The 25,900-nt window shown below is 37.3% G+C and overlaps 1 protein-coding gene across 1 annotated transcript in view; it reads left to right on the plus strand.

The window, feature by feature from the left end:
- Positions 1-25,900, plus strand: part of Cask (calcium/calmodulin-dependent serine protein kinase (MAGUK family)) — a gene marked incomplete in the record, with an annotated part of 363,168 nt that overhangs the window by 314,495 nt on the left and 22,773 nt on the right. Inside the window, 7 exon segments of the mRNA XM_005413251.2 lie at positions 1,223-1,301; positions 6,013-6,098; positions 7,523-7,591; positions 10,211-10,279; positions 11,731-11,766; positions 13,439-13,635; positions 21,034-21,149. Coding sequence (XP_005413308.1) covers positions 1,223-1,301; positions 6,013-6,098; positions 7,523-7,591; positions 10,211-10,279; positions 11,731-11,766; positions 13,439-13,635; positions 21,034-21,149 — 652 coding nt within the window.

Genomic DNA, 25,900 nt, shown 5'->3' on the forward strand with positions numbered 1-25,900 from the left:
AAAAAAAAAAAAAAAGGCCAGCCTGAACTACATAGCAAGACCCTGTCTCAAAAAACTTCTTTTTCTCAGGAGCTGAATATAGTTTAGTGGTAGAGAATTTACCAGCATGGACAAGGCCCTGGGTTCAATCCCCAGCACTGAACACTAAAATGCCTTAAAGAAAACCCCAAGCCAAGGTAGTTTCATGATGAATTCCACCAAACATGTAGTAGAGAAATAATACCAATTCTACACAAACTTTTCCCAAAACATTGAAAGAGAGGCAATTTTTTCCCAATTCATCCTATAATGCCAGCATTACCCTGATATCAAAACCAAACAACAATATTACAGGGAAAGAAAGCTGCAGACCAGTATCCCTCATGAATATAAAAGCAAAAATCCTAAACAAAATTTTAGCAAAGCAAATTAACAAAATATTAAAATTTTGATAGATGCTCACTCCAGCAGCACATTCTAAAATGTAAACAATACAGAAAATGCTATCATGGGCTCTGCATGAAGTTCAGACTCAAAGCATGAATATGTTACAGCCAAGTGGGGATTAACCCAGGAATACAACTGTACTTAGAACAGCCAAAACCTGGGAGCAATGCATGGAATATTACTACTCAGCAAGAACAAAGAATGAGCTATTGATGCATGCAAATACTAATACTGAGTGAAAGAAAGCAACAACAAGGAGCACACCGTATGTGATTCTATCAATAGACAGTGCAGGCTAATCTGGAGTCAGCCAAAGCCCATGCGTGGTTGCTTGGGGCAAAGGAAGGGAAAGTATGGAGAGTTGAAAGTAGATCACCGACGGGTAAGGAAGTGTTGGAGGGTGAGAGATACAGTCACTATCCTGATTGCAATGACAGGTTCACACATGTATAACCATGTTGAACTTACCAAACTGTATACTTTAAATATGTGTGTGTCAGTCATACAACAATAAAAAAGTTAAAAAGTAGTTAGCAACATGAGAAAATAAAGCAACATAGAAAATAATCATATCAAGATTAAAAAGCACTACATAAAATGTGTACACACTATCATAGCAATCAAAATGCCAAAAATGGTATTTTTCTCATGGAACAATTTTTTTGTACGTGGAGCAATAAAGAGTCCTCAGCTTCCATGTTTTCCTAACTCTTGTAATTAAAATTACCTACAACAGAATCGCAAATATACAAAGCACTCTCTCATAGTAATTCTCTCACTGAATTTTTTTCTACAGGGAATCACATTAAAAATGAATGAGCTAAATCATTGTATCGTCGCAAGAATTATGCATGGAGGCATGATTCACAGGCAAGGTAAGTTTCATCTGCAGCTCTTCCTTAACTATTTTCCTGTGGTACAGCAAAGAAAGTATTTTTTCATGATCCATATAAAAGATCTGTTTAAATTGCCTTTGGGTTTTAGTCACTGTTGACCTCATCTGTTCTTAGTTGTCTGCACGTACAACAGACTGCAGAGAAGAGAGGGTAGATTAGAGTTCTGCTGGCCATGATCACAGATACCAACACATGAGAAGCCATGGGAGACAAAGCAGACTATCACACAGGGCCCCAGGATGTAGGGGAGATGTCTATCTCCAAATAAGTTTTGTATTCCTAGTTTTTCTCCGGTACCGGGAACCGAACTCACGACCTTGGGCTTGCCAGGCAGGCGCTTTTGCCGCTGAGCTAAATCCCCAGCCCCCTGTATTCCTAGTTTTTAAAATGTTATTTCACAAAGGTTCTTCATAGTATTTGCTCCCTTTTTATTTTTTGCCACTTCTGTCATTATCCTCCCTGGTTCATTCTTAATATTGCTTATTTGTGCCTTTTTTTTTCTCTTCATCAGCCTTGCCAGAGGTTTGTTTAAAAATGTACTTTAAAGCTAGGCACAATGGTACACACCTGAAATCGCAGCAGTCTGTAAGACTGAGGCAGAAGAGTCCCAAGGTCAAGCCCAGTGTGGGCAACCCAAAAATTTAGCAAGACCCTGTCTCAAGTGAGGATGAGGGGGTACCAACATGGACAGAGATTGGCTCTGCAGAGGCCCTGGGATCAATTCTTAGGATGGGCTGGCAAGTTCTACTTTGGGTTTTATTATCTATTTCATTGTTTTATGACCTAATTTTTGGTGCCTCCTTCTTTCTATTCTCTATTGGTTTTGGTTAACTTTTAAAATTAGATATGTACTTCATTTATTTCTAGTCTTACTTTTGTCTAATATAGGCATTTAAACTAATATCTCTGTTTTGTCTGTAACCCACCAGTTTTGGGGCGGTGTTTGTTTGTTTGTTTTTTAAGAGCAGAATATATTTATTGAGGGAAAGAAAACTTCTGTCTGAGAGAGGGACAGAAGGGGGCCCGAATGGGTTGCACAGAACCCACCAGTTTTGATAGGCAGTATTTTATTGTAATTTAGTTCTAAGTATTTATACATTTCTATTACAATATTTTTCATTGACCCAGAAGTCATTCAGAAGTATTTTTATGGAGAGCTTTCTATATACATTTTTGTGATTTGCTTCTAACTCGATTGCATTGTGGTTGGAAAATGTGGCCTGTATAACACCATTTCCTTGAGGTTTGTTGAGACTTGCTTTATGCCATAGCACTTTAATCATTATTATAAACAGTTCATGTGTGCAATTAAAAAGAATGTCTATTTTCTAGTTGTTGTATGCAGAGTTCCCAATATGAGTGGCTTGACATTGCTAATGTTTGTGTTCAAATCTTCTATATCTTGATTCATTTTTTTGTCTGCTTGACCTATTGATAACTGTTAAAATATCCCATTATCATGGTAGATTTTTTTCAATTTCTACTTACAGGTATCTCAGTATTGCCCTATATATTCGAAGCTGTGTTATTAGGCATACCATAAGAGTGTCTAGTGACAACTTCTATCCTTAATATTTTCTATGTAAAACATTTTATCTAGCACTAATGTTGTTATTCCAACCTCATTTCAGTATTTGCTAGCATGTCTTTTTCCATCCTTTTAGTTCTAATTCTTCTGTGCCTATGTGCTTTGGTGTGTCTCTTTAAAACATTTCTAAAGTTGAGTGTTTTGGTTCTTTAACACACTCTAATGATCTCTATCTTTTAATAAGTTAATCCACTAGGATTTATTATGATGATTTCTACCATCTTACTTTTTTATTTACACTTATTCCTCTGTGTAGGGATGAGGAGGGTACTGGAGATTGAACCTGGGACCTTCACACTGAACAATATCCCCAACCTTTTATGTATATATGTAAGACATGGTCTCACTAAGTCAGTTACCCAGATTGGCTTGAATATGTGATCCTCCTGCCTCAGCCTCACAGAGTTCTGGGATTACAGACCTGCACCTTGTTCAATATTTTTGTTTCATTTTATACTACATCCACTGGTAGTTTGGAATTTTGGCACCCTATTTGTATCCTTTTAGTAGTTCCCTTGAAATTTAATCATGTATATTTAACTTTCTATACACTAAAGTTAAACAATAAATTAATCCTATTCCTAAACAATACGAAAACATTGGAATCCTAAACTTGGTCATACTCTTTTTGTCTTATGTATTTTTACTGCCTTATGTTCTAGCTCTGACCTGTTCTAAATCTACAAATTTAAGCCAGTCCTGTAATTCCAGCTACTCAAGAGGCTAAAACAGAAGGATCACAAGTTCCAAGCCAGCCTGGGCAATTTGGCAAGACCCTGCCTCAATTTTTTGAAAAAGGAGCTGGTGTATGTAGTTCAGTGATAGTGTGCTTGCCTAGCAGTAGGGAGCCCCTGGGTTCAATATCCAGTATGAAAAAAAAAAACTGTAATGTTTAAATTAATATTACAACATATGGCCATTTTCATTTGGCTTTTTATAAATATTTATGATTTTACTTACTCACCATTCCTTCTTGCATCTCAGAACATCCTTTGGGGAACACTGACACTGGAAGGTCAGATGTTCCTGTAATTGTCCTTGCTCAGTAGATAATCGTCCTTTCTCTGTGGATGTTTTAAAATACTTTGATGTCCTGCACTTCACTGTCTCTCACTAGGGATTTCTTTTTATTTGTCCTGTTTTGGATACTGTTTTTCGTGGATCTGTGTGATCATGTTTTCATCAACTCAAGAAAATTTGCGACTATTGTTCCTTCAAACATTGTCTTTTCTCTCTTTTTGAACTCCAGCTAGACATGTATTAGACATCTCTTAACATCTTTTTCACATATTCTTCATTTCTTGCTTCCTGTTTTCCTCATGTCTATTTCTTGGACCTAGATTCTAGATAATTTTTTGGTTAGTATATCTCCAGCTTACTAAAACTCTCTCCAGGCGTGTCAGAACTGTTCACCTCATCCATTCATTATCTTATATAAGCATTTATATTTTTGTGTTAATATACTAGTCACTTTTTATTTTTGTTTCATTTTTGTCTGCTCACACCTGGTAGTCTCTTAATGAGTACTTATTCTTACAATTGACTCTTTATTTTTTTCCAATATTTAACACATAGCTATCCTTAAGGGTCTAAATCTTTGCTGTTTCTGATAACTCTCACACCTTGCAGCTTGCCTGATTATATTTCTGGTGATCTTTTATTGCAAGCTCCTTGACTGTTCTAATCAGTGGAAGTCCCATAGGCCTAAACTGAGAATGCTTTCCTTCAAAGAGAATTTGTTACTTCTGCCATTAGCCATGTAACGCTACTGATCTGCGTTTGCTTCTCTGCAGAATCCTAGGTGTAGCTTCTTTAACTTCTGCTGGCCCAAGACTCCAACTCCAACTATCAGGCAGTGCTACTGTGGTAACCAGTCTAGATCCAGCTCTTAGGGGTTTTTTATGTGGAAAGGAGCGTGGGAATAAAAATAGGAAGTGTTCTTAGAGACCTGTACTCCTTTTAAGAGACCAACAACTCTCTAAGAAGTTTGCCCTAGGTGGAATATAATTGTGAGGAAGTCGTTGAGTGCCCAGTCAGCCATGTTGGAAGCAAAAGTCACCCATTATGACAATATAATCCAGTCGTCCCCCGTGTACCTGTAGCCCACCTATAATTATCATTAACTCACGACTACACTGTACCCTTCTGTATTCGTCATACTGCTCACTGTCCTGGATGATTATTAAACAATCTCAGGTATATTATCATTTAATTATATCCATCTGAGGGCTGGGGATATAGCTCAGCAGCAAGCACCTGCTTGGCAAGTGTGAAGTCCTGAGTTTGATTCCTGGTACCAAAGATAATAATAATAATAATAATAATAATAATAATAATAATAATAATAATACCCATCTGAGTATGTACTATTGAAAGATACTGTTAGGTTTTCAGAAAGAAGCCAGATCAGTACGTACATATAGGCACAGCTTGAAAATAAGGAAACAAAATGTTAAATAACACTCTGAACATTGACTCTCAGTCACTTTTTCCAGTTGAAGTATTGCACGATGCTGAAATGACTATCAAATTATTATTACATTGTGTTTAATGTAAGTTTAGTGTTCTATAGATACCATCATATCACAGTTCTTGTGGGTCTGACAGTGTTTGTCTGCTGTTTAATAGATAGTAATAGCGGCATACACTCACACAGTGCTGTGTGCCAAGAACAGTTCTAACAGGTATTAAATTCATATCGTCCTCAAAACAGTCCTATGAGGTGGGCACTGTTTTCATCTGCATTTTACAAAAGTAAAAACTGAGTCACGGAGAGCTGCAGTAGCTTACCCAAGATCTTAAAGCTAATGAATGAGGAAGCTGGGATTTAAACCCATACAGTCTGCATCCAGAAGTCATATTTTCAAACCTCTATACATACTGCCTCTCAGAAAAATAAACAAAAAACTACCTTCCACAAGTAGATGTATCTGTTTTTGTGAGTTTACATGAGTTAAATAATTCTGCTATAGCCAAACTTATATCTGTTTCTGAAATATTGTCCATCAGCTAAAATTTTAAAAATTGGATTGCTGCCTTTAGACTGTATTCCTATAATGCATGTATCGTTTCATGTCTATAAATTTGTATGTAATTTCTTAGGCACACTTCACGTTGGTGATGAAATTCGAGAAATCAATGGCATCAGTGTGGCTAACCAGACAGTGGAACAGCTGCAAAAAATGCTTGTAAGAAAATGAAAGTTTTTCCATTTTTCTGAGATTAACTTTGAGTTCATTTGCTTGGTTTTTTTAATTTACAAATAACAGGTATTTGTTTATAAAGCATTTTTGGCACCATCATTTATGTGAACTTGAACTTATCCAACAGTTATAAAAATTGACAACTAGGAACAATTTCTTTTTGTTTTTCTGTGCCTTTTGAACTCATTTTTATGGTTTTTAAATTTTTTTGTTACTATGTGTGCGACACATAATAAATACATTCACTGTGAGGTACGGGTACATACATGTATTGAATCTTGATCCTTTTTACATCTCCTTCCCCTCCCTACCCTCCTGTCTCCCACCATCCCCGGGTCCCCTCCCGTCTCCACAAAGTCTATCTCCCTGTTTCCTGTTATCTTTTATTTTGCTGTTTAAATTATTTCTAGTTTGGGCTTCTCATATAAGAGAAACCATGTGATATTTAACCTTCTGTGTCTGTTTTCACTTAGCATTATGGATTCAAGGTGCGTCTATAGGAAAATGTTTAAATGCAGTAGAGTTTGGAAACATTTTACCCCCCCTTTAGCAATGTAGACTGTTAACACTCTCCTTTTACCCTTTCACTGTCCCTTAACAAGATGTTTAAGAAAACCTTCCCAGTATGTGTATGCATGTGAGCTACTTTCCCACCGACCTCAACTGTCTTCACATCAGCAATGTCAGAAACCTCTCTCCTGTTTAGCTGAGTCATAGCCAGCTGTAGTGGATTTCTCTGCAGCACAGATGGGAGGACAGTCACTAAAGGCCAGGCCATGATTTGACTGTACACTTCCAAAGTCTGTGTTCATAGTAGGCTTTTTCATATTAGGACTTCTTTAAAAAGCAAAATGAAAAAAATAAAAATAAAAAGCAAAATGGCAGGGCCTTGCCTGTGTTCCTCATTATAGTGAACAGAGGGAGATGTTTTGGATCTCTGGTCTCTCTTCTCACTGTGATGTAGCAGCTTCCCTTGTAATGAATGTCTGTGGAGTATGAAATAAGCACAGTAGCATTACTACAATAAAAAGAAAACTAATAAAGTAAAAAGCAAACTTTATGGAGTACACCACCACATAGTAACATATTAAATGGAATTTTTATGTAATTACTTAGCCTATGGTCCAGTTCAGTTTATAGTCATTTGTGAAAAGCAGGTCATTTAAGAGTCATGTCTTCATGTCTATAAAAGGGGAACCAGCAGAGATCTCTGCCCCCATTGCTAGAAACAGAGCAATAAGCTTTGGCTCTGCGGGGCTTTTCCCAGAAACTTCTGTTCCTGTGAGCAGTCCCTGGTTTAGGGCTGTGTGACATCGGGTGGCTTACACTCATTTGCCCATGTTTTGAGTAGTTTCTTATGTTTTTGTGTGCAATATCTGTTTGTAAGTAGACCCTTTTTTCCCCTGCAGAGGGAAATGCGGGGGAGCATTACCTTCAAGATCGTGCCAAGCTACCGCGCCCAGTCTTCATCCTGTGAGGTAATAACTCCGGCAGACTGCCCCTACCTCCTCTGAGTTCCTAACTAACTGTCTGCTGATGGCTGAATGTTTTTGCTTTCTGGGAAACTGTTTCTGCCTGTGCTGTTAGACCACTGCACACCAATTTTACAACAAAGATAACGGAACAGAGGAGGTCCCTTCCACCTATTCAGCCCTGCTTCCATGCAGATCTCCTCAGCTCCTAAACTTCTTGCAGGCTAAAGTGCAAGCCTAATATAGAAAAGCTATAAAGGATCACATAAGGCTTGATAAAGACAAATGGTAGTCTCTGAGGAAAAATAAAGATCATAATTTCCAGGAAGTACATTCACTTCCCTTGTTAAGAAATCATATAGGTAGTTCTTCTTTCTAAGAATCTGAGAAGTGATCTATTCCTTTTGAGATAGAGTTCTTCAAATAATCTTGACAGGTCTCAAGAATGGATGTTAAATCCTTGATGCACGGAGGACTGACTTTCCTACAGGGATAGGCTCTTGCAACATTTTGTAAAATTGTTTATATTTGGTATATGATGTGATTTGTAAACAAGTGGGTTTTCTAGAGTAACACAACCTCAAAGTTTCTTTCTTAAAATAGGTTTTTCCTATAGAAATAGTACTCTTCCAACCTATATTACTCATTTTTATGTTAACTATTAAATGAGATTCAGAAGTCTATTTTATATTTGGATATATAAACTGGCACAAACAGTATCATGCTTTAGTCATAGCACAGTCAGCTTAAGTGTTATTTATTGAAGCTTGTTCTTTCATATACATCTTCCAAGTACGGCTACATCGATATGAAGGATATATTTTTCTAAAGTTAATTTTTAAGATTGGCAGGTAACTTCTTGGATTTGTAATTAGGAGAATTTGAGGGACAAATTAGTGATATTAGAAATTTCACAAGAAAAAATTCAGAGGCTTCATAGTTTTTTCTAAACCTATACAATCAGAATTTGTAGTTTTGTGAAGTACATTTGTAGTGAGCCTGACAATCAGGGTATGCAGTATGTCAAGTCTGGAGCTCCTCTTGGTGGCTTCTTGTGGAACTTCAATTAATAGTATATTTGAAGTGAAAATGCAGAATTGTTTCTGCTCCAGTATTCAGAATATTAAAATATGTTACCTAGAGCATAGACCTTGCCAGGAAAGAAAGAATATCCTGTGTACACTTTCTGTGAATTATTTTAGTATTCTAAAACCACAGGCATTCCTCATACCATTTCCCATCTGTTGAAGACATTTACTAAATACAGCTGAGTTTTGTTTTTGTGGCTGAACTAAGCAGAAGATATTATTTGTTATTAATATAAATTTCTATTTTGTTTCTTCAAGTGGTTGAACTAGTTTGGGGGTAGGGCGAGGAGTATACATGTATATTCTGTGCTCTTGAGTAAGAACCCCCTTCTTACCTTCTTTGCCTTTTAATAGCAGAAAAAATGATGCTCCCCTTCCAACCCCGCCTGCAGCCTTTTTGATGCTCCTTTACTCAGGCAGTATTCAAGCTATTGGAGTCGGCTGGACTCTTCCCAGCCAGGGCCGGACTTCCCACAACAAGGCTCTCTGGTCGCCTGCCTCTCTCTGCATCCCAGGTCCTCGGGAAAAGAGTGCAACTGTTCCCTGCCCTGGCCCTCCTAACTTGAGTCTCCAAGGTGGTCTCTGCTTCAGTTTGCTCACTAACATTTGAGAATGCTCCTCGAAAGGATCCCACTCCCTTTATGGCTAGCAAGTTCCAGAAGTTTTCTTTGAATCTTCCAGAGAGGGGAAAATGTCTTTTGAGCAGAAATGTACACTTCATAGACTTAAAAGAGCTCTACTAAACCAAAAATTAATAAATACTCATTTTCTTCCTCTCCTTGTTCTTATCATTAAAGTTGATTTGGACACTAAGGCAGTGGACCCTGGAAAGGAGTTTGAGTGTATTGAATAGCAGAGCGGGGCAATTGAGAAGTGTGGCTATAGGGACAGCAGTTGTGGCTCCTGGGACCTTGGCCAGAAGTATAACCTTGTTATTGGCTCAAGAATATTGTTTTAATCAATCTGCTAAAGTGATATAAAGAAAAAAGAATTCTTCTCATGTGTATATCCATCTTTTATGCTTAGTAGTAATACTAAGATCTGAGGTGATTGCGTGTCAGGACTTTCTCTTAGATTTGTTTCTTTTCAAATTGAGTTATTCAGTAATCCTTGACACTGAGGAACCTAAAATTATTAACTATTTTTCAATCCTAATTTTTAATTAAAAATATTAGGCAGTTGGGATCTTCAGCACAATAATTTTATAGTAATATTTGTCATCTTACAATATTTGATAGGGTTTTAATATAATGTAACTCTTGTGGGTCCCGTCAAAAGAAAGCAAAAGTTACAGAATGTGGGAGATAGAAAAGAAATGATTAATGACAATGTAGTCATCACTTACAGTATGTGAGTCTTCAAACTGCAAACTCTTTTTCAGACTTCTGTGAAATTATGCAAGTAAGTCAGTATGACACCTTTATAGTTCAAACCTCAAAGGAAATGGTTGTCAGATTGTGGTTGTAATTGTTGATGTAAATATCTCTGTGTTTCTGTTCTGGTGTTCTGTGTTAATGAACCTTGTGTCTTATTTCAGAGAGATTCCCCCTCCACTTCCAGACAGTCCCCTGCTAATGGTCATAGCAGCACTAACAATTCTGTTTCGGTAAGAACTCTAGCTCCACACAACAAAGTGTGACAATTTTGTTGGTGCTCACCTGCCATGAGTGTTCTAGTTACATGTGTTCAGTGGAAATAATTGTCTTCTACAGATATACAAGGCTACTACAGCTACAATGTAGTTTACTCCTGGAAAATCTTTTCCAACATGCCCTTCTTCTTAAAAATCCCTTTCATTAGTTATATTTGAACAAATGTAGTTCGAGACTGCTCTGGTCATTCTAAAAGTGTCTCTATACCACCGGTATGGATAACTTTGCTCAAACCTACCCAAAGGTGATAAATGGAAATTTATTTTTAAGTTTCTAAATTTTTTAAAATTTGGTTACAGATAAAGAAATGGAATGATTTTGCAGAGTAGGCATTTGGGTGTTCTCGGGCTTCGTAGTTTTCCATCCTGAGGGATATCAGCAACATGTTTTAGTTTCCGCTATCTAAGTTTACGAATTGGTGTGCCCTCTGTTATTGTGGTACGTGCACATATTTTCGTGAATTTTAAAGCCTTGCCTGGATGTGAAAAGCAAAAGGAACTGGCTTCACACTGCACTTAAGCCACGCTGTTATCACATCTTTAACACAAAGTACTTTATATTTGACTCAAACTTGAAAATTTTCCATTTTTTAACAACTCTCCATTTTGGAACATAGAAAGAATTGCTCTTTTAATTTATTTAAACAAATGGAAGCACTCACCAGTGCAGGTTTGCAAGCTCTGGGGGTAACTAAGTCTTCTCCAAGTTGCTGATGCTACTTAGTTGCAATTATGGAGAGTTCTAAGAGTGCAGCATTATTGCTTTTTTCCTAATTTGCCCTGTAAAAGTATATAAATTTTATTTATAACAATTTTACCTTTTTATAGACCATATCAAATGGAATGATATTCTATCAGTAAGAGAAATTCTGTATAAGTACCGTGCGCTAACCAATTGCGCCACTGGAGCTCTAATAAGAGAAATTCTGGAAGAAAACTGTCCATGACCGTATTTCCACCTTTAAAACAGGTTACCAAAGGAATTCATTTACAACAGTTAACATGTAATACTTTTGAGATGATAGAGATCCACGGGACATTGAATTTTTCAAAATCTAAATGGTTGGAGTGATTAAGTTGAAAAGGGCAACAGTTCTTTTTAGTTTGGGTTTTTTTTAAATAGGCTGTTTCACTCGCAGTGGCTTTTGTGTTGAAGATGCTGAGTTGTTTCTTAAGAACACATTTTCTCTCTGCTTCAACTTACCTGCTTTCTTCAGCTTGCTGCTAAATGGCCTGGGTTTGATTTTTTGATAACTCAACATTTCTGAGAAATGAAATAATGTATATGATCTCTTTACAACTTAAATCTAGCTCTTTTTAACCATATTGTAACAGAACACACAAATTACCTTGTGCTCTTGATAAGTAAATGAAAATTTTTCTCCTGGGTTGGCTTTATTCTACAGGACTTGCCATCAACTACCCAACCAAAAGGACGACAGGTGAATAGATATCCTCTATAGAAACTTCTCTAAACTGAGCTGCTAATAGCCAATCCTTTATTAACCCTTTCCATCCCATAATGTCTGCATTTTGGACCATAACATTTGAGCATTGAGAGCTTGTACCATTTCATTTTAACACATTACACATGACTAATTCTCTATAAAGATTTTTTTCTTCACATCTTCGTAGCTATGATGGTTATTGTAATTTCAACCTGATACTTTTGTGTTGATGGTTAAGAATTCAACCTGTAAGGGTCTTATTGGCCTGCCTCTGGGCTGGAAAAGAATTTTAAAGATTACAAAATTCCTAGAACTCTAAGAATAACTGAAAAGTACATGCTGGTAAACATTTTTAAATAATTTTCTGAAATGAAAGCTTTTTCTTAAATTTGTATTTGCATCTATATCTCTAAAAGCCATTTACAATTAAAAAAATTTAAAAAGTCATTTACAATGAAAAATAAAAAAGAACATAAATATCCTGGCTTCATATCCTATTATGCCTATGTTAGTTCAGTAGGAAAAGTTAAGTGCTGCTTAATGCTAACAGGTAACTTTGAAATTGCCAGCACTTTAAAGTATGGATTTTAGGTGCAAGTGCAGGGACTTGTTCACTTTATAGGCTGGAGTGCAAAAAGTAAACAGAAAAAAATCACACAATGTTTCCAAAGCCTTCAGGTTGGTTTTACAGTGACTTAAACATTAATATTCAATTTTAATTTCAAGAGATAGAATTTTATGGGATTTTTTTTCTTGAAATGTGGTGTTTAAAATGATCGTATTTTGAACTTAAGAGCTGCATAAATTAGCACTAGATAGACTTCACCCACAATTTAGTCTTAATCCTGCATAAACGATGTCACATTGAATACACAATCCCATACTTTAAAGAATTTAGAAATCAAATAATTCATAACAATGCCATATCATAACCCCTTGAGTGCTAATCTGTTTCCTAAGTAAATTCACACATGATAGGACTCAGAGCCTTGACCTGTGCGTATATTGTAGCTCTGTGCTGATTTCAAGTGGTATGTTGGCTAAGATAGGGTTCCAGTTCGTTATTATTCTCTAAGGAGAATAAACTACAAATATAATTCTTTTAAAGAAATAAAGCTTATTTTTCAACTTTTTAAAAACTTGTGTTGCATTTAAGTTTATCAGCAGGGTGTACACACCCTGCCAGTTGTCATGTCAGCACTTCGCAGCAGCCCAGAGTTCTTGCTAGTTTCATATCACAGGCTGCTTTAGAGCTGAAACCTGCCCTGACCTCTGGTCTTTGTGGCTTAAAAGTTGCTACGTGGTCATGACAACTTATCCATAACATCGATATAACCAATGCAGATTTAAAAATGGTGAGCATATGTCTCTGTAATTATAGACCCATTCTGTTTTATGAAAAACAGAAATGAAGTCTTTATTTTTATTGAACAAATACTCTGAGGATTCTTTCCAAATACAAACAGTGAAGTTTTGAAACTCCGCATCAAAGAATAGCATATTATTTCAAGTGGTAGAAATCTCTTGTGTCGTATTTCCATGCATCGTTTTGCTTTCACCATCTAGTGTGCTGTTTGTCCTGTGTCAGTGTGTGGTTTGTAGATTAGCACTCACTGTTTCCTTCACATCACAATGGCCTCCTTTCTTACAAACTCTTGTTTTATAGATCTATGTAAGAGCACAATTTGAATATGATCCAGCCAAGGATGACCTCATCCCCTGCAAAGAAGCTGGCATTCGATTCAGAGTTGGTGATATCATCCAGATTATTAGTAAGGATGATCACAATTGGTGGCAGGGTAAACTGGAAAACTCCAAAAATGGAACTGCAGGTCTCATTCCTTCTCCTGAACTTCAGGAATGGTATGTCTTTGTTGTTTAATACTAAAGATGAAGTCCTGCCCATCAATTTTCAACTTGGTATCATTTCATATTGCTGCACCTGTTTGGTATAGTCCTTGCTTTGTTAGCCGAACAAAATCTAAATGAGTCATCCAAGAATTCTCAGTCCTCAACATCTAGTGGGGTACTAGTTAGAATTGGATCTGCAGTTTATGTATAAGGGAAGGGAGGTCTTTGAAGAGATTGAATGACTAACCTCAGGTCACAACAGTAGAGCCCTCCACTCCTACAAGCTTTTGCTAACCATTTAAAAATGGTGTTTTCTTACCGTTGTACCTTCTCCTTGTCCCTCTGTATGCTTTCATGCCCATTCTGCCCCATCACCAGCAAAAATCACTCAAAGCCTTGATTCATTGCCACTCAGGGTACTGAAAAATAAAACCTATTTCACTACTGGGAGAAAAGACAACCAGAAGCTCTGTTCCTTCCCTCCCCAGAGTTTTTATGTGCCTTTTGTGGCCTGGAGGGGAGCTCAGTAGTAGAGCACTTGCCTGGCATGAGCAAGACCTTAGGTTCTGCCCCCAGCACTGCTGAAAGAAAGACAGAGAAGAGGAGGGGAGGGGAGAGGCGAAGCGAGGAGAAGAGAGGGAGAGGAAAAAATACCAATTTGGTTTGAAAGTGTAAGTTCTAACAGTCAGCTAAAGACAGGGTTTCAAACCCTATTTTTAACTGAGAGAAGAGGAGACATTGATCAGTACATATTTTGGTAAAATATGTTTCTGCCATTACTGTTATAATTCATGTATTTGAACTTTTTAATGTTTATATTAGCTTTGTCAGTACTTGAGCAATATTTATCACAAATCTGGTGCAGAAGAGATAACCTGATGTCGGAATTTTGTTTCATATAACCAAAACTAACAACCATGGGCACTCTTCCAGTCCTCCCTCAAAAAGTAAAACCTTGAACCTAGTTAAAAGGGACCAAAGACATTGACCATAGACATTTCTAATGGTTTTTTCACTCATTTTTCCCACTAATTTCAGAGCTTTCTCAGTTAATCTCTTTCACTTGATCACCTCTTTCAGCTCTCTCATGTTTTCTAAAAATATTCTTAAATTAAGAATTTGGAGACCCTTAAGGACTTGAGATGCCATCATTTTACATGTGCGGAAAGGTGGGCCCAAACGGAGAAGCAGCAGCCTTCCATCTGGCACTGACTTTCAATCTAATCTTCGAGAAACAGTGTAGCAGGAGGAAAATGATTGCTAAATCATCTTGATGATGATATTCTTATGCTCTTACTGGTGTTTACATTTTATAAAATGCCTTCTTAGCTGGGCCTAGTGATGCACGCCTGTAATCCCAGTACTCAGGAGGCTGAGGTAGGTGCGTCACTGCAAGGTGGAGGCCGGCCTGAGCTACAAAGTGAGTTCAAGGCCAGCCTGAACTGCACAGTGAGACCCTGTCTCAGAAAGACAAGAAAAAGTCTTCTTGAGTGTTGCTATATAATTATAAGCATTTATTAAAAATAATTATATAGATTCTAGCCCTCTTCTCCCTAGTCAGATCATCTATATAAATCATGTCCCACCAATGTCTGAGTCTCCTAGAGGGATTCTGAGGAAAAAGCAGATTTGTTTCTTCTTTTCTATAATGGTGTACTAGATTATTTGGCTCAGTATTCCTGCTGGAAAAAAAAAACTGAAAAGTGCTGCAGAAAGTATGCTTTTTAAGATTGCCTTGAAGTCACTGAATAGCTGAAAAGCTAGTGGAAACTCAGTGAACAATTTTTCTATAAAAGCCTCTAATCAGAGTGATAAGCAGAAAGCTAGAGCACTACACTGCCCATTTTTCCAAGAGGTTAAGATAGAAAGCCTAACCAAAATGGACAGTCTCTCAGGAACCCCTTTCCCACACTATTTGGACTATAAAACGTAACACCCCCAAGGTAGAACAGGCTGCTTTGTCACTGAACAGAGCAAAAGATGCAAGTGAAAGGAGAGCAAATTACTGCCCCCGCATCCTAATGTAAAGCTTTTCCAGGTCAGTGACCAGCAAGTCCAAGTCACCAGGCACCCAAGGAACCAGGCAGGGCCCAACAGAAATGACAGTGCCAAAGACAAACTCGAACCCACTTCACTTGAATTAGGAGACAAAGATTTTAAAAACAAGTTTCTCCTGGTTTTTAAAAAATCAATAATAAGCTTGAAAAATATCTTAAGGGAGCCAAAAAATTATAAATGATATAACAGATTTAAAAAGAACAAAAGGAACTTCCAATGGGAAAAATACAATAACAAAGTTAAAAGCTTAGTAGCCACACACCTATTAGACTGACTAAAAAGTTTCATCAGTAGGTGATAGATGAACAAATTATGGAACATTCATACAATGGAATGCTACCCAGCAACAGAACAGAATGAGCCATTGATATATACAACAGTGTGGGTGAAACCCAAAAGCATTCTGATGAGTGAAAGAAGTCAGGCAAAAAAAGAGGACATACTACATGATTCCATTTATATAAAATTTTGAGAAATGTAAACTAATCTGCAGTGGTAGTAGTCACTTAAGGGTGGAGATGGAGTGAGGAAGAGATTACAGAGGGGCATAAGACAATTCCAAGGGGAATGACAATGTCTCTCTTGATTGTGTTAATGATTTCATAGCATATGCTCATGCGTCAAAACTTATGAGACTGTACACTTTAAATATGTTCAGTGTGAAGAAAAACTGAGCTCAATAAAGTTATAAAAATATACAGTACAACAGCCTAGGGCCAGGGATATAACTCAGTGGCACAAGCACCTGCCTGGCAAGCACGGGTCCTGAGTTCAATTCCCAGTACAAAAAAAGAAGATATAACAGCGTAGCATAGTGATGCATACCTGTAATCCCAGCACTCCAGGAGGCTGAAGCAGGAGGATTATAAGTCTGAGCCCACTCCAGGCAATTTAGCAAGATCCGGTCTCAAAAAAACAGAACTCTGACTAGGATAGTGAGAGGCCAGCTGGGTGGAGTGTCCGTTAAGACCTGAGTATGATTTTGAGAGTGCTACTCCTGGCTGAGAGGAAAAAGCAGTTTCCCTCTGTGCAAAACTGAATGGGTCTGTAGAATGTCAGTGGGCATACAATACTGAACAGAAAGATCTGAAACAATATTGTCAGCCTTGCTCAAATGCATCGCTACCAAGTCACATTTTTTATGTCCTCTAGATGAGAAGTCAAAATTTCTGGACCCAGCACTTTACTGTAGGCATATTGCCATAGTCCTCTGATGTCTTTGGGGTCCCTGACTTTGTTATCCCTACCGTTGCCTACAAGATCCTCATGCAAGTCATCACAGAAGTAAACATGTGTCTGAACTGTCCCTCCAGGTTGACCTTACCCCTAACACAGTTGCTGTGCACTGACTGAACTAAACGAACTGACATGTATTCCCCGAGTGGCTGGTAAAAGTAAATTGTACTCATCTGCCATCATACCACATATGCCACACCACAGATTTTTACTGGGAACTTGTTTTTAAGTTTTAAGCTTAAAAAACACTTATCATAAGATCCTCTGTACTTTACAACATAAGCTTTCCAAGGTCACAATTTTATTTCTTTTAACCTGGCAAAAAACTCCTCAATTCTATCATATTTCCAAAGCTCGCCTGTGTCAGAGTTGGTGTGATTACAACTAATAGCACATATCAACTTCTACCAGAAGCATCTCCATAGAGAAGCCTTCATCACGTCCTCTATATGCCCCATAGGTAATATGCAGGCTCTGACTTTGATGCTGTCCTTGGGAGTTCATAGTATGTACCAGTGTGTGCCTTCTCCCCAACCAGAAATAAGCAAAAATCTCAATGAACAAGAGAGGATAGGGACATGGGGGATAATCTCTTTAATAAAAGAGAAAAGAATACCTCCCAACTCATGTTATGAGATCTGCATTATCCTAGTACTAAAATTTAAGGCAATTCAAGAAAAGAAAGCTACATACCACTGCCCATCATAAACACCCATGTGAACATCCACAGCAAAATATTAGCAAACTGAACCCAGCAGTACATAAAAAGGGTAAAACATCATAGCCCAGTGGGGTTTGTAGTGGGAATTCATGGTTTCAGCATTTGAAAACCAACCGGCCACCATATTAACAGAGTAAAGAAGACAATCCACATTGTCACATCAATAGATACGGACAAAGCATTTGATAAAATTCAACATCCAATCATTATTAAGACTGTCACAAACTATGAATTGAAGGGAACCTCCTTAATCTGATAAAGACCATCTACCATCTCATATTATTGGAAAGGGGAAAAATTTGCAGGTGATATGATTCATAGAAATTCAAAGAAATCTGTGGATAAACAACTGAAATCAATGTAACAGTTTAACAAGGTTGCTGATATAAAATCAAAATATAAAAATAAATTATATTTCTGTTTACCAGCCACGAACAAAATGAAACTTTGGGGGGACACCCAGAGTCAAACTCAGGAACTCACACTTGCCAGGCAAGCACTGTGCCACCGAGCTAAATCCCTGGCCCCCAAAAATAAAACTTTTAAAAGATGCCATACATAACACCACCTGCAACACCAAAATACTATGTTCTTGCAAAAATAATAAAATTTACACCTAATTAAGCTTCTATATTAATTACCTATTTGCAGGAAGTACAAAAAGCAGAGGAACATACTAAAGATACCACAGAGACACAATCAAAAACTTCACTCTTGCAGAAACTATAGGATAAACAACAGGCAAATTGCAGCAATTTCAAGGGGAAAAAAAAGAAAAGAGAAAAAAGAGGGAACCTATAGATTTAAAAAAGATTTAAGACTAAAGAAAAAGTTATCTGCTCATGTATTTATTTGAAAAAAATGTAGGGGTGAGTGGTATATAAATATATAAAACAAAATAAACTTAATTCTTGTTGAAGCTTCGCTATAGGTATCTGGGGTTCAGTTCTTTATATTCTTATATATGTTTGAAATTTTCATTGTTACAGTGTCTTTTTTTAAATATCATTTACAAAATCTTTTTAGGTCAACAATCTGGGAACAAATGTAATAAAGATGTTGAGGACATTTACAGGATAAATTACTGAACTTACTGAGACATTAAAGAAGACAAATAGAGAGACGTGTTATGTTCATGGATTGGAAGACTCAATACTGTAGAAACATCTTTCTCCCACCTTAATTTTACTGGTGTAATCCCAACAGTTTTGAAATTGTCCAGCTCACAGTAAAGTTTAAATGGAAATGCACAAGTTCAGGAGTAGCCAAGGTGCTCTTGAAGAACAAAAAAGTAGTCTTGCTCCACCAGATACCAAGACTTATTATAAACCTTATAAAGAAAAGAAGATGTGGGTTTAGAGATGCTTAATCAACTGAGGAGAACGAGAACCCTAAACCACTGCAAAACAGAAAAGGGTGCTTGCTATGTGGCAGAACTAGCAGTGCATAGTAGTGAAGAATAGACATGCTTTTCAAGGTCATGCTGGGGTGAGGGGGTGTCCATAAGCAGGGAGAAAAGAAAGAAAATCATAAGCAAAGTCCATTCCAGTGCTTTAAAAACCAAAAAGACAAAACTGTAAACTTTGAGAAGATAATATTGAAAAATATCTTCAAAGACTAAGGTTTCTTGAGATAACAAAAATACTTCCCAGAATGAAAAGCTTGATAGATCTAACTACCCTTAAAAACTATCAAGTTATGTCTGTGAAAAAATACTATAAAAAGAGTATAAGTCAAACAACAGAGTGGAAGAAGATACCTGCAACACACATCACTAACAAAGGTATAGTGTCCAGATGCTAGAAAGAGCTCCTACAAATCAGCGAGAAAAGAACAACTGGATAGGAAAAGTCATCAGTAGATTTGCAGTTTTGAACACTTTACAGATAGAAAATCAGTGGTACTCAATCTCACTAGTAATCAGTAAAATGTAAACTAAAAACACAGTAATATTATAATGTCCACTATAAAATTAAAGTAATATTAGTTATTGACAAGGAAGTGGAATGGTAGGGACTCACACACCATTGGTGAGAGTTTAAATCAGCATAACTTCACTGGAAAAATAACTTGTCATTTACAGTAGCACTACTACAAACCATTCTGATAGTGATTTGAGATTCTCCTTATAATTGATTTAGTTGGGTGTGGTGGCACACACCTGTAATTCCAGCACTTAGGAGGCTGAAGCGGGAGGATTACTGTGAGTTTGAGGCCAGCCTGGGCCATATAGTGAGACTCCATCTCAAAAAACAAAACAAAAAAACAACAAAAAATTTGATTCATTCAGAGACCCCTGGTTGATCCAAAAACAAAATCATTAAAAGAATAAAACCTTCTGCCACCCTAAAAGGGAAGTATTTTGCTTATTCTGAACCTTAGCAACTTTTTAACACTTCTGCTTATGTTACCAATGCTGGGTACTATAATCAAGTAGAGAAAATAATAATTATATTGCGATTGTATCAGAATTTAATTTAATAGCATACTTTTTCTTTTTTTGCCATTCTTTTACTTTTTTATTTTACAGATAAAAGAATGAAAACATTAACAAACGCCCATACATTTACAAATTAACATAAATAATACAGGCAATACAGATTCTCAGACAAGGTGATAGGAAATTAACAATGGTTGTTGTATTACATATTGATATCTTCAAATTGGTCACTATGATAAACAAATATACTTTTTCTATCTTATACTAGAATCGTAATGTAGTAATTGTACCATTTATTGAACTCTACTGTGTGCCTGTCATTATCCTAGGAACATTTGCCTTTTTTGTTCTAACCCTTTGCACCAGTCATCTGAAAGCCTGCAAAAGGTGAAAGACCTTGCTGATAGGATGAGTTCTGGCTACAGTCATGGGCTCTGGGGCCAGACCTTCCTTACTCTCCTATTTACTAGCTATGTATTTCAGGCAAATCACCTAACCTCTGAATCATTCAGTGCCTTCGTCTATGAAGTGATGACACAATTCCATGTGTCATTTGAAAGAATAAGTGAGTTAGTACATGTACAGTTCCTAGAAAAATACCTAACAATAAGTGTTCCATACCATCTAATGCATGACAAAACCAGGATGCAAACCAGACCTGTCTTGACTCAAAATTCCAAGATCATTCTACTCTCATGTTTGGCTTCTGATCTGTGTGATCAGTTAGTATATGCTCGAGGCATATAATGGCATACAAAGGCACTGTATATGTTTTTCAAACCTCTCTAGAAAACTGTCATACAGACCAAAGAATATGTGAGTGAGTTGAAAGGTTGCAATGATTATGTTTATGTTGTTTTAATGTAAACTCGTCAAATTAATCATTTTTCTCTTTTATCATCACAAAACTATACATTAATTTTGTTGGGGGTTTCCCTCTTTCTTTATATACTAGGCGAGTAGCTTGCATTGCCATGGAGAAGACCAAACAAGAGCAGCAGGCCAGCTGTACTTGGTTTGGCAAGAAAAAGAAGCAGTACAAAGATAAATACTTGGCAAAGCACAATGCAGGTAGGGAAAAGCACGTCTGTTACAGAGACTGGGTTTAACATCTCCAAGACCTAAGTGGATATAACATTTCTGTTTGGTTGTCAAGGTTCTCTATCCCAAAAATTCTACCCTGTGCCATCTTTATCAGCGTGTAAAACCTTTAAAATAACCCCTACTCTGATTAATATGTTGATTATGTACCATATATTTTACAAAGCTGAACTTTATAGGACACTAGGTACCAGGAGTTATTTAAAAGCTCTAGTATGCTTCTTCCAAATGCCATTTGGAAATAGTATCCTCTGGAACTAAATGAACCCAACACATTAAGTCCTCCTCTGAGAAATGAGAGCTTGAGAGTTTGCCGAGTCCCTGGGATTCTTACTTTCCTTAGAGAGACTGGCCTCAAATGGAAAACCCTGTCTCCTGCCTCCTCCCTGCCCTTGGAAATGGCCTCATGACAAATATCTAAGGGCAAAAATGAACATAAAAGCTGTGCTGCAAGTGGTTCAACAGGTGGTTTGAAAGGGCACAGATGACATGGACACCAACTTAATCAGTCTCTTCTTCCTTCATGGCATTTGCACTCTTCTGAGACACCAAGGATATGATCTTGGCCTTCCCTGCATATGTACTTGTCTATATGGAAACCTGCATACAATTAAGTCAAAGTGTTCACTTGTTAAGAATGAAAAGAGTATGGTCTGTTATTGCAACAGCATTCCCAGAAGACTCACAAGATATAGCTATGCTAAAGGAGAATGCATGGTGAAACACTTCAGTAACTTCTTAACATGACTTATTTTATAAGGGACTTTTTCTAAAGAAGTAAAAGCCTTGACACTGACATTAGATTAGTTTCCAAGGTTTCAGAAATAATTCCAAAAATCAAATGTGGCCAAAAAATTCAAGTGAATCCAATCATACATGCCCACTTCAACAGTATAATGCCTCTGCCAAATACGGAATGTCTCTCTGTAGAATTGAGTAGGAAAAATTACTTAAGAACTGTAACTTCTTATTTTGCAATCATATATTAAAACTGAACATTTCAAAATGCTGCAGAATGCAGAATGAATGTAAGTGGCCATGTGGGTTAAGTTTAAATGGTTTGGTTAACTGAGGAGCCTTTCCTTTTGCATAATTACATTGCCCCACTTTGTATTTCTGATAAAATGTATCATGTGTTTCTGATTATGTACCACTACAGAGCACTAGTACCCTAATACCTTTTTTATTGGTTTATAAAAGGAAGAAATATTTAAAGAAGACCAGTTAAATATAATCTAGCAAGCACTGATTGCAAACGTTCAAGCACTACTATTTGAAAAAATGCCCTGCAATGTCAGCAGAATGTTGCTCTACTCAAGATGGCAGTGTTCATTGCCAAATCTCCCTAGTTGCCTCTATTTCTATCAGCTTCTAAGACTCTGACACAATCTAGCAGGCCCATGAGGAGATGTGTTGACATTATCTAAATATACAAAAGTGTCTATCTCTGCCAAGCATGGTGGCACATGCCTGTAATCCCAGCATTCGGGGGACTGAAGCAGGAGGATCACCATGAGTTGAAAGCCAGCCTGGACTACTGTCTCAAAAAAAAAGTATCTATCTCAACTTGTAATTGTTACAATATTAAATAATACGTAGATGTAGATGGCATTGAAGTGAAACCTAGAAAAGCAAAGAAATGTCTGGTTAAAGCTGTCAGTACAGCATTAGTTTTGTACTCTACTAACGAGGGCATGTAGACATTAGTATTTACTTTGCCAATATTCTTTAATTCTGCTCCAAGGAAAAATAAGCAAGTTGATTGGAAAACTAGGCCTCTGTAAAGGTTGACAGATACTGAGGAAAATCAGCAGCCAATCTGGTGGCTAGTATTTTCCACAGTTCATTTTTTCTATTCCTGGGCATCAGTGATCTTCCATTGTCCCAGTTCTCTGATTCCTGATGGGTGATTCACAGTGGTCCTGCAAATGCGCCTGTCAGTTTAATAAGCCACCCGGGACAGGACCAGGAATTAGCACACCTCAATCACTGTAACTTGGACAAATGACCTAGCTCCTGTGGGCTTCAAATTAAGGGAGTGAGATAGACAATCAAGGAGATCTCTTCAAAATCTAAAATTCAGTGGATCGAGCCGGGGATATAACTCAGTGGCACAGCACCTGCCTGGCAAATGCAAGGTCCTGAGTTTAATCCCTGGTACCAAAAAAAAAAAAAAAAAGAAGAAGAAAAGAAAAGAAGAGAAAATCCAGTGGATCTAAGGCTCTTCCATCACTGGACCTGACTAAAGGGTACCACTTAAAGAAGCTGAGGACTGTTGTACTGTCCCGTCTTGCAGGCTTTACCTCTTTGGTAAACTTTGCACATCAAGATTGAAAGGTGTAGCCCTTAGAAAACAGGAGTCTTAACAAGGGCATCATAGAATTGCTTTTTCTCTGTCACTGGACATAATACTTCCTATTCCAAACCACTGAGCCGTCTAAGTTCTTGTGACGTTTAAGAAAAGCAGGGGCAGGGGTGGAGGGGCTTACTGCCTCCACTTTTTTATTGTCTTCAGCATGTTCCTAACCGATGCTCTCTTCAGGGATAAGAGTCATACTTAAGGGACATGAACAAGCACATTAGTGCTTGCTAGTTGTGCTACTTCTCAGTGTCTGTCTCTGCATATGAGTCCTCTCTTGAAAGAAAGTTGAGTTCCTTAGAAAGTCTTTGTAGAGCTGCTTAAGGTTTTTTGTAGAACTTCATGTTTAGGCTTATCTGTGATTTTCTCCTCAGAATATCATTGTTAGTGTTCCCTCACCTGCAAAATAATCCCTCATGAGCTTTCCCTTTCATTTCTGTGGCCAGGAGAAAGTGACTAGCCTTCCTTCCGGACTTTCTGAAATGCTCTTGCCTGACAAAGCCTCACATGCCTCCCTGTCACTGTCTCTTAAGGTTTCTTCCACTCCATCACTCAACTTTCCATCTTGTTTATTAGGAAGTCCAGAAGAACCATTTGCTTAGTGGCTACCATTATTTTACAGGAGATCAGGTTGTCAGGAAGAGAATTCAGGTATTCTAATGGCTGTTGTCTTTTAGCTAGGATAAAATGTCATTCTAACAGAATTGCCCATATAAAGAATTGCTCTAAAAGTGAGAAACCTATACTATTGACCTCTATCAGTAAGACATGTGCTTTGAAAGCTTGAAAATATAGTCCTTCATGCCAACAACTAGCCAGATGGGCTCAAACTGTATTTCTAAAGGATTTTTCTGGCTATTTCAGAAGTTGGTTATACAATACAATATACTCTCTGTTCTTCCTGTAGTGCATAGTAAATTAAAATAAAGCCATGTGTTTTGTTTCCTGCTCCAAGTCTAGAAGAATTCATCATATGTTAATGGCAAGTTCCAAATCTTATCAAATTGTGTAGTGGTTTGTATTTGTGGTAAAAACAAAGGGTGTAAACGTTTTCAATACCTAGAACTTAGAACTTACAGAAACATTAATACCAGAATTATTTACATTCCTATCACTAGGAAATTCTACATATCTAATTAAAACAATATTCTGTGACAGTCTGTTAGCCAAATTGACCCCCAAGTAAATTATGCACACATACACACATACATACACAGTGTTTAAAATAATTTAGCCAGACACCATGGCGCTTAGCTGTAATCCCAGCTACTCAGGAGGTTGAGGCAGAAGGATCCTAAGTTTGGGGCCAGCCTGGACAATTTAGCAAGTGCCTCAAAACAGAAATAAAAAAGGGCTGGGGATGTAGCTCAGTGGTAGAGTGCTTGCCTAGCATGTACAAGCCCCAGGCTCCAATCCCCAGTACCACAAAATAATAATTTTATGTTACCCATATTTGAAAGTTAGATCATTTTACATAAAACTCTGGGTTTCAGACTTTGGAAGAACAGGAAATGTGGCAACACTAAGTCAGTTCCTTTCACAGGAACCCTGGACCTTTCATGTCCCATCGTGTTGGACCTTCATTCTCCAGGACCCACCATCCCCACCCACCCCTGTTTTTGCGTCTGGCCCACTTCATTCATCTGTATTAGCTGCCTGGCCAACACAGGCACTGAGTTTACAGTCTAGCCAAGCACTGCCAGTGTACAGTCCGCTTTTTATTTGGAGGTTTTTACAGTACTTGAAGAACTCAGCCTTTCAAACTGAGACAAGGATTCAGTGTTAACTTTTTATGGAAAACATTCAACCAGGAAGCATTTATGTGAATACTTAAAAGAAGTGTCTAGAACATTGAGTAGCTTGCCAGAAAATCAGAGAAATATAATCAAACTATGCCAGACACTATTTCTGAATCCTTGGGGATACATTTGATTATGGTGTATACAGTGTTTACAACAAATACATTTTCTAGAGTACATAAAAGCCGCATGCATTTGGTGCAAAAAACACGGTCGTGCTGTTAGAAGAACTGTACTCAAAGCACTGACATTCCTCAGCCCCAGGACTTCTAAAAGTCAGTTATAGATTAACTTACTAATGTAAATGTTTTTAATTAGAAAGTCTTCATTAATTCATTTTTTAAAGGTTAGAGCCCTGAGCAATGGTATTTAAATATCCAAAAATACTCTGTTTATAAACATACATAAGAATTTATCTACAACCATTCATAGGTGTGCTTAAATTATGCTTAATACTAAAAATTAGTACTTTTGACTTTTAAAACCTATCCCTTTTTTTTTCTTGAGTACAAAAAACTTTAAAGACAAAAAGTGGCTCAAGCCAGGCCTGGTGGCACCAGCTG

This window comes from Chinchilla lanigera, unplaced genomic scaffold (genome assembly GCF_000276665.1).
Source record: "Chinchilla lanigera isolate Chin_1 unplaced genomic scaffold, ChiLan1.0 scaffold00164, whole genome shotgun sequence".
Classification (NCBI taxonomy): Eukaryota; Metazoa; Chordata; class Mammalia; order Rodentia; family Chinchillidae; genus Chinchilla; species Chinchilla lanigera.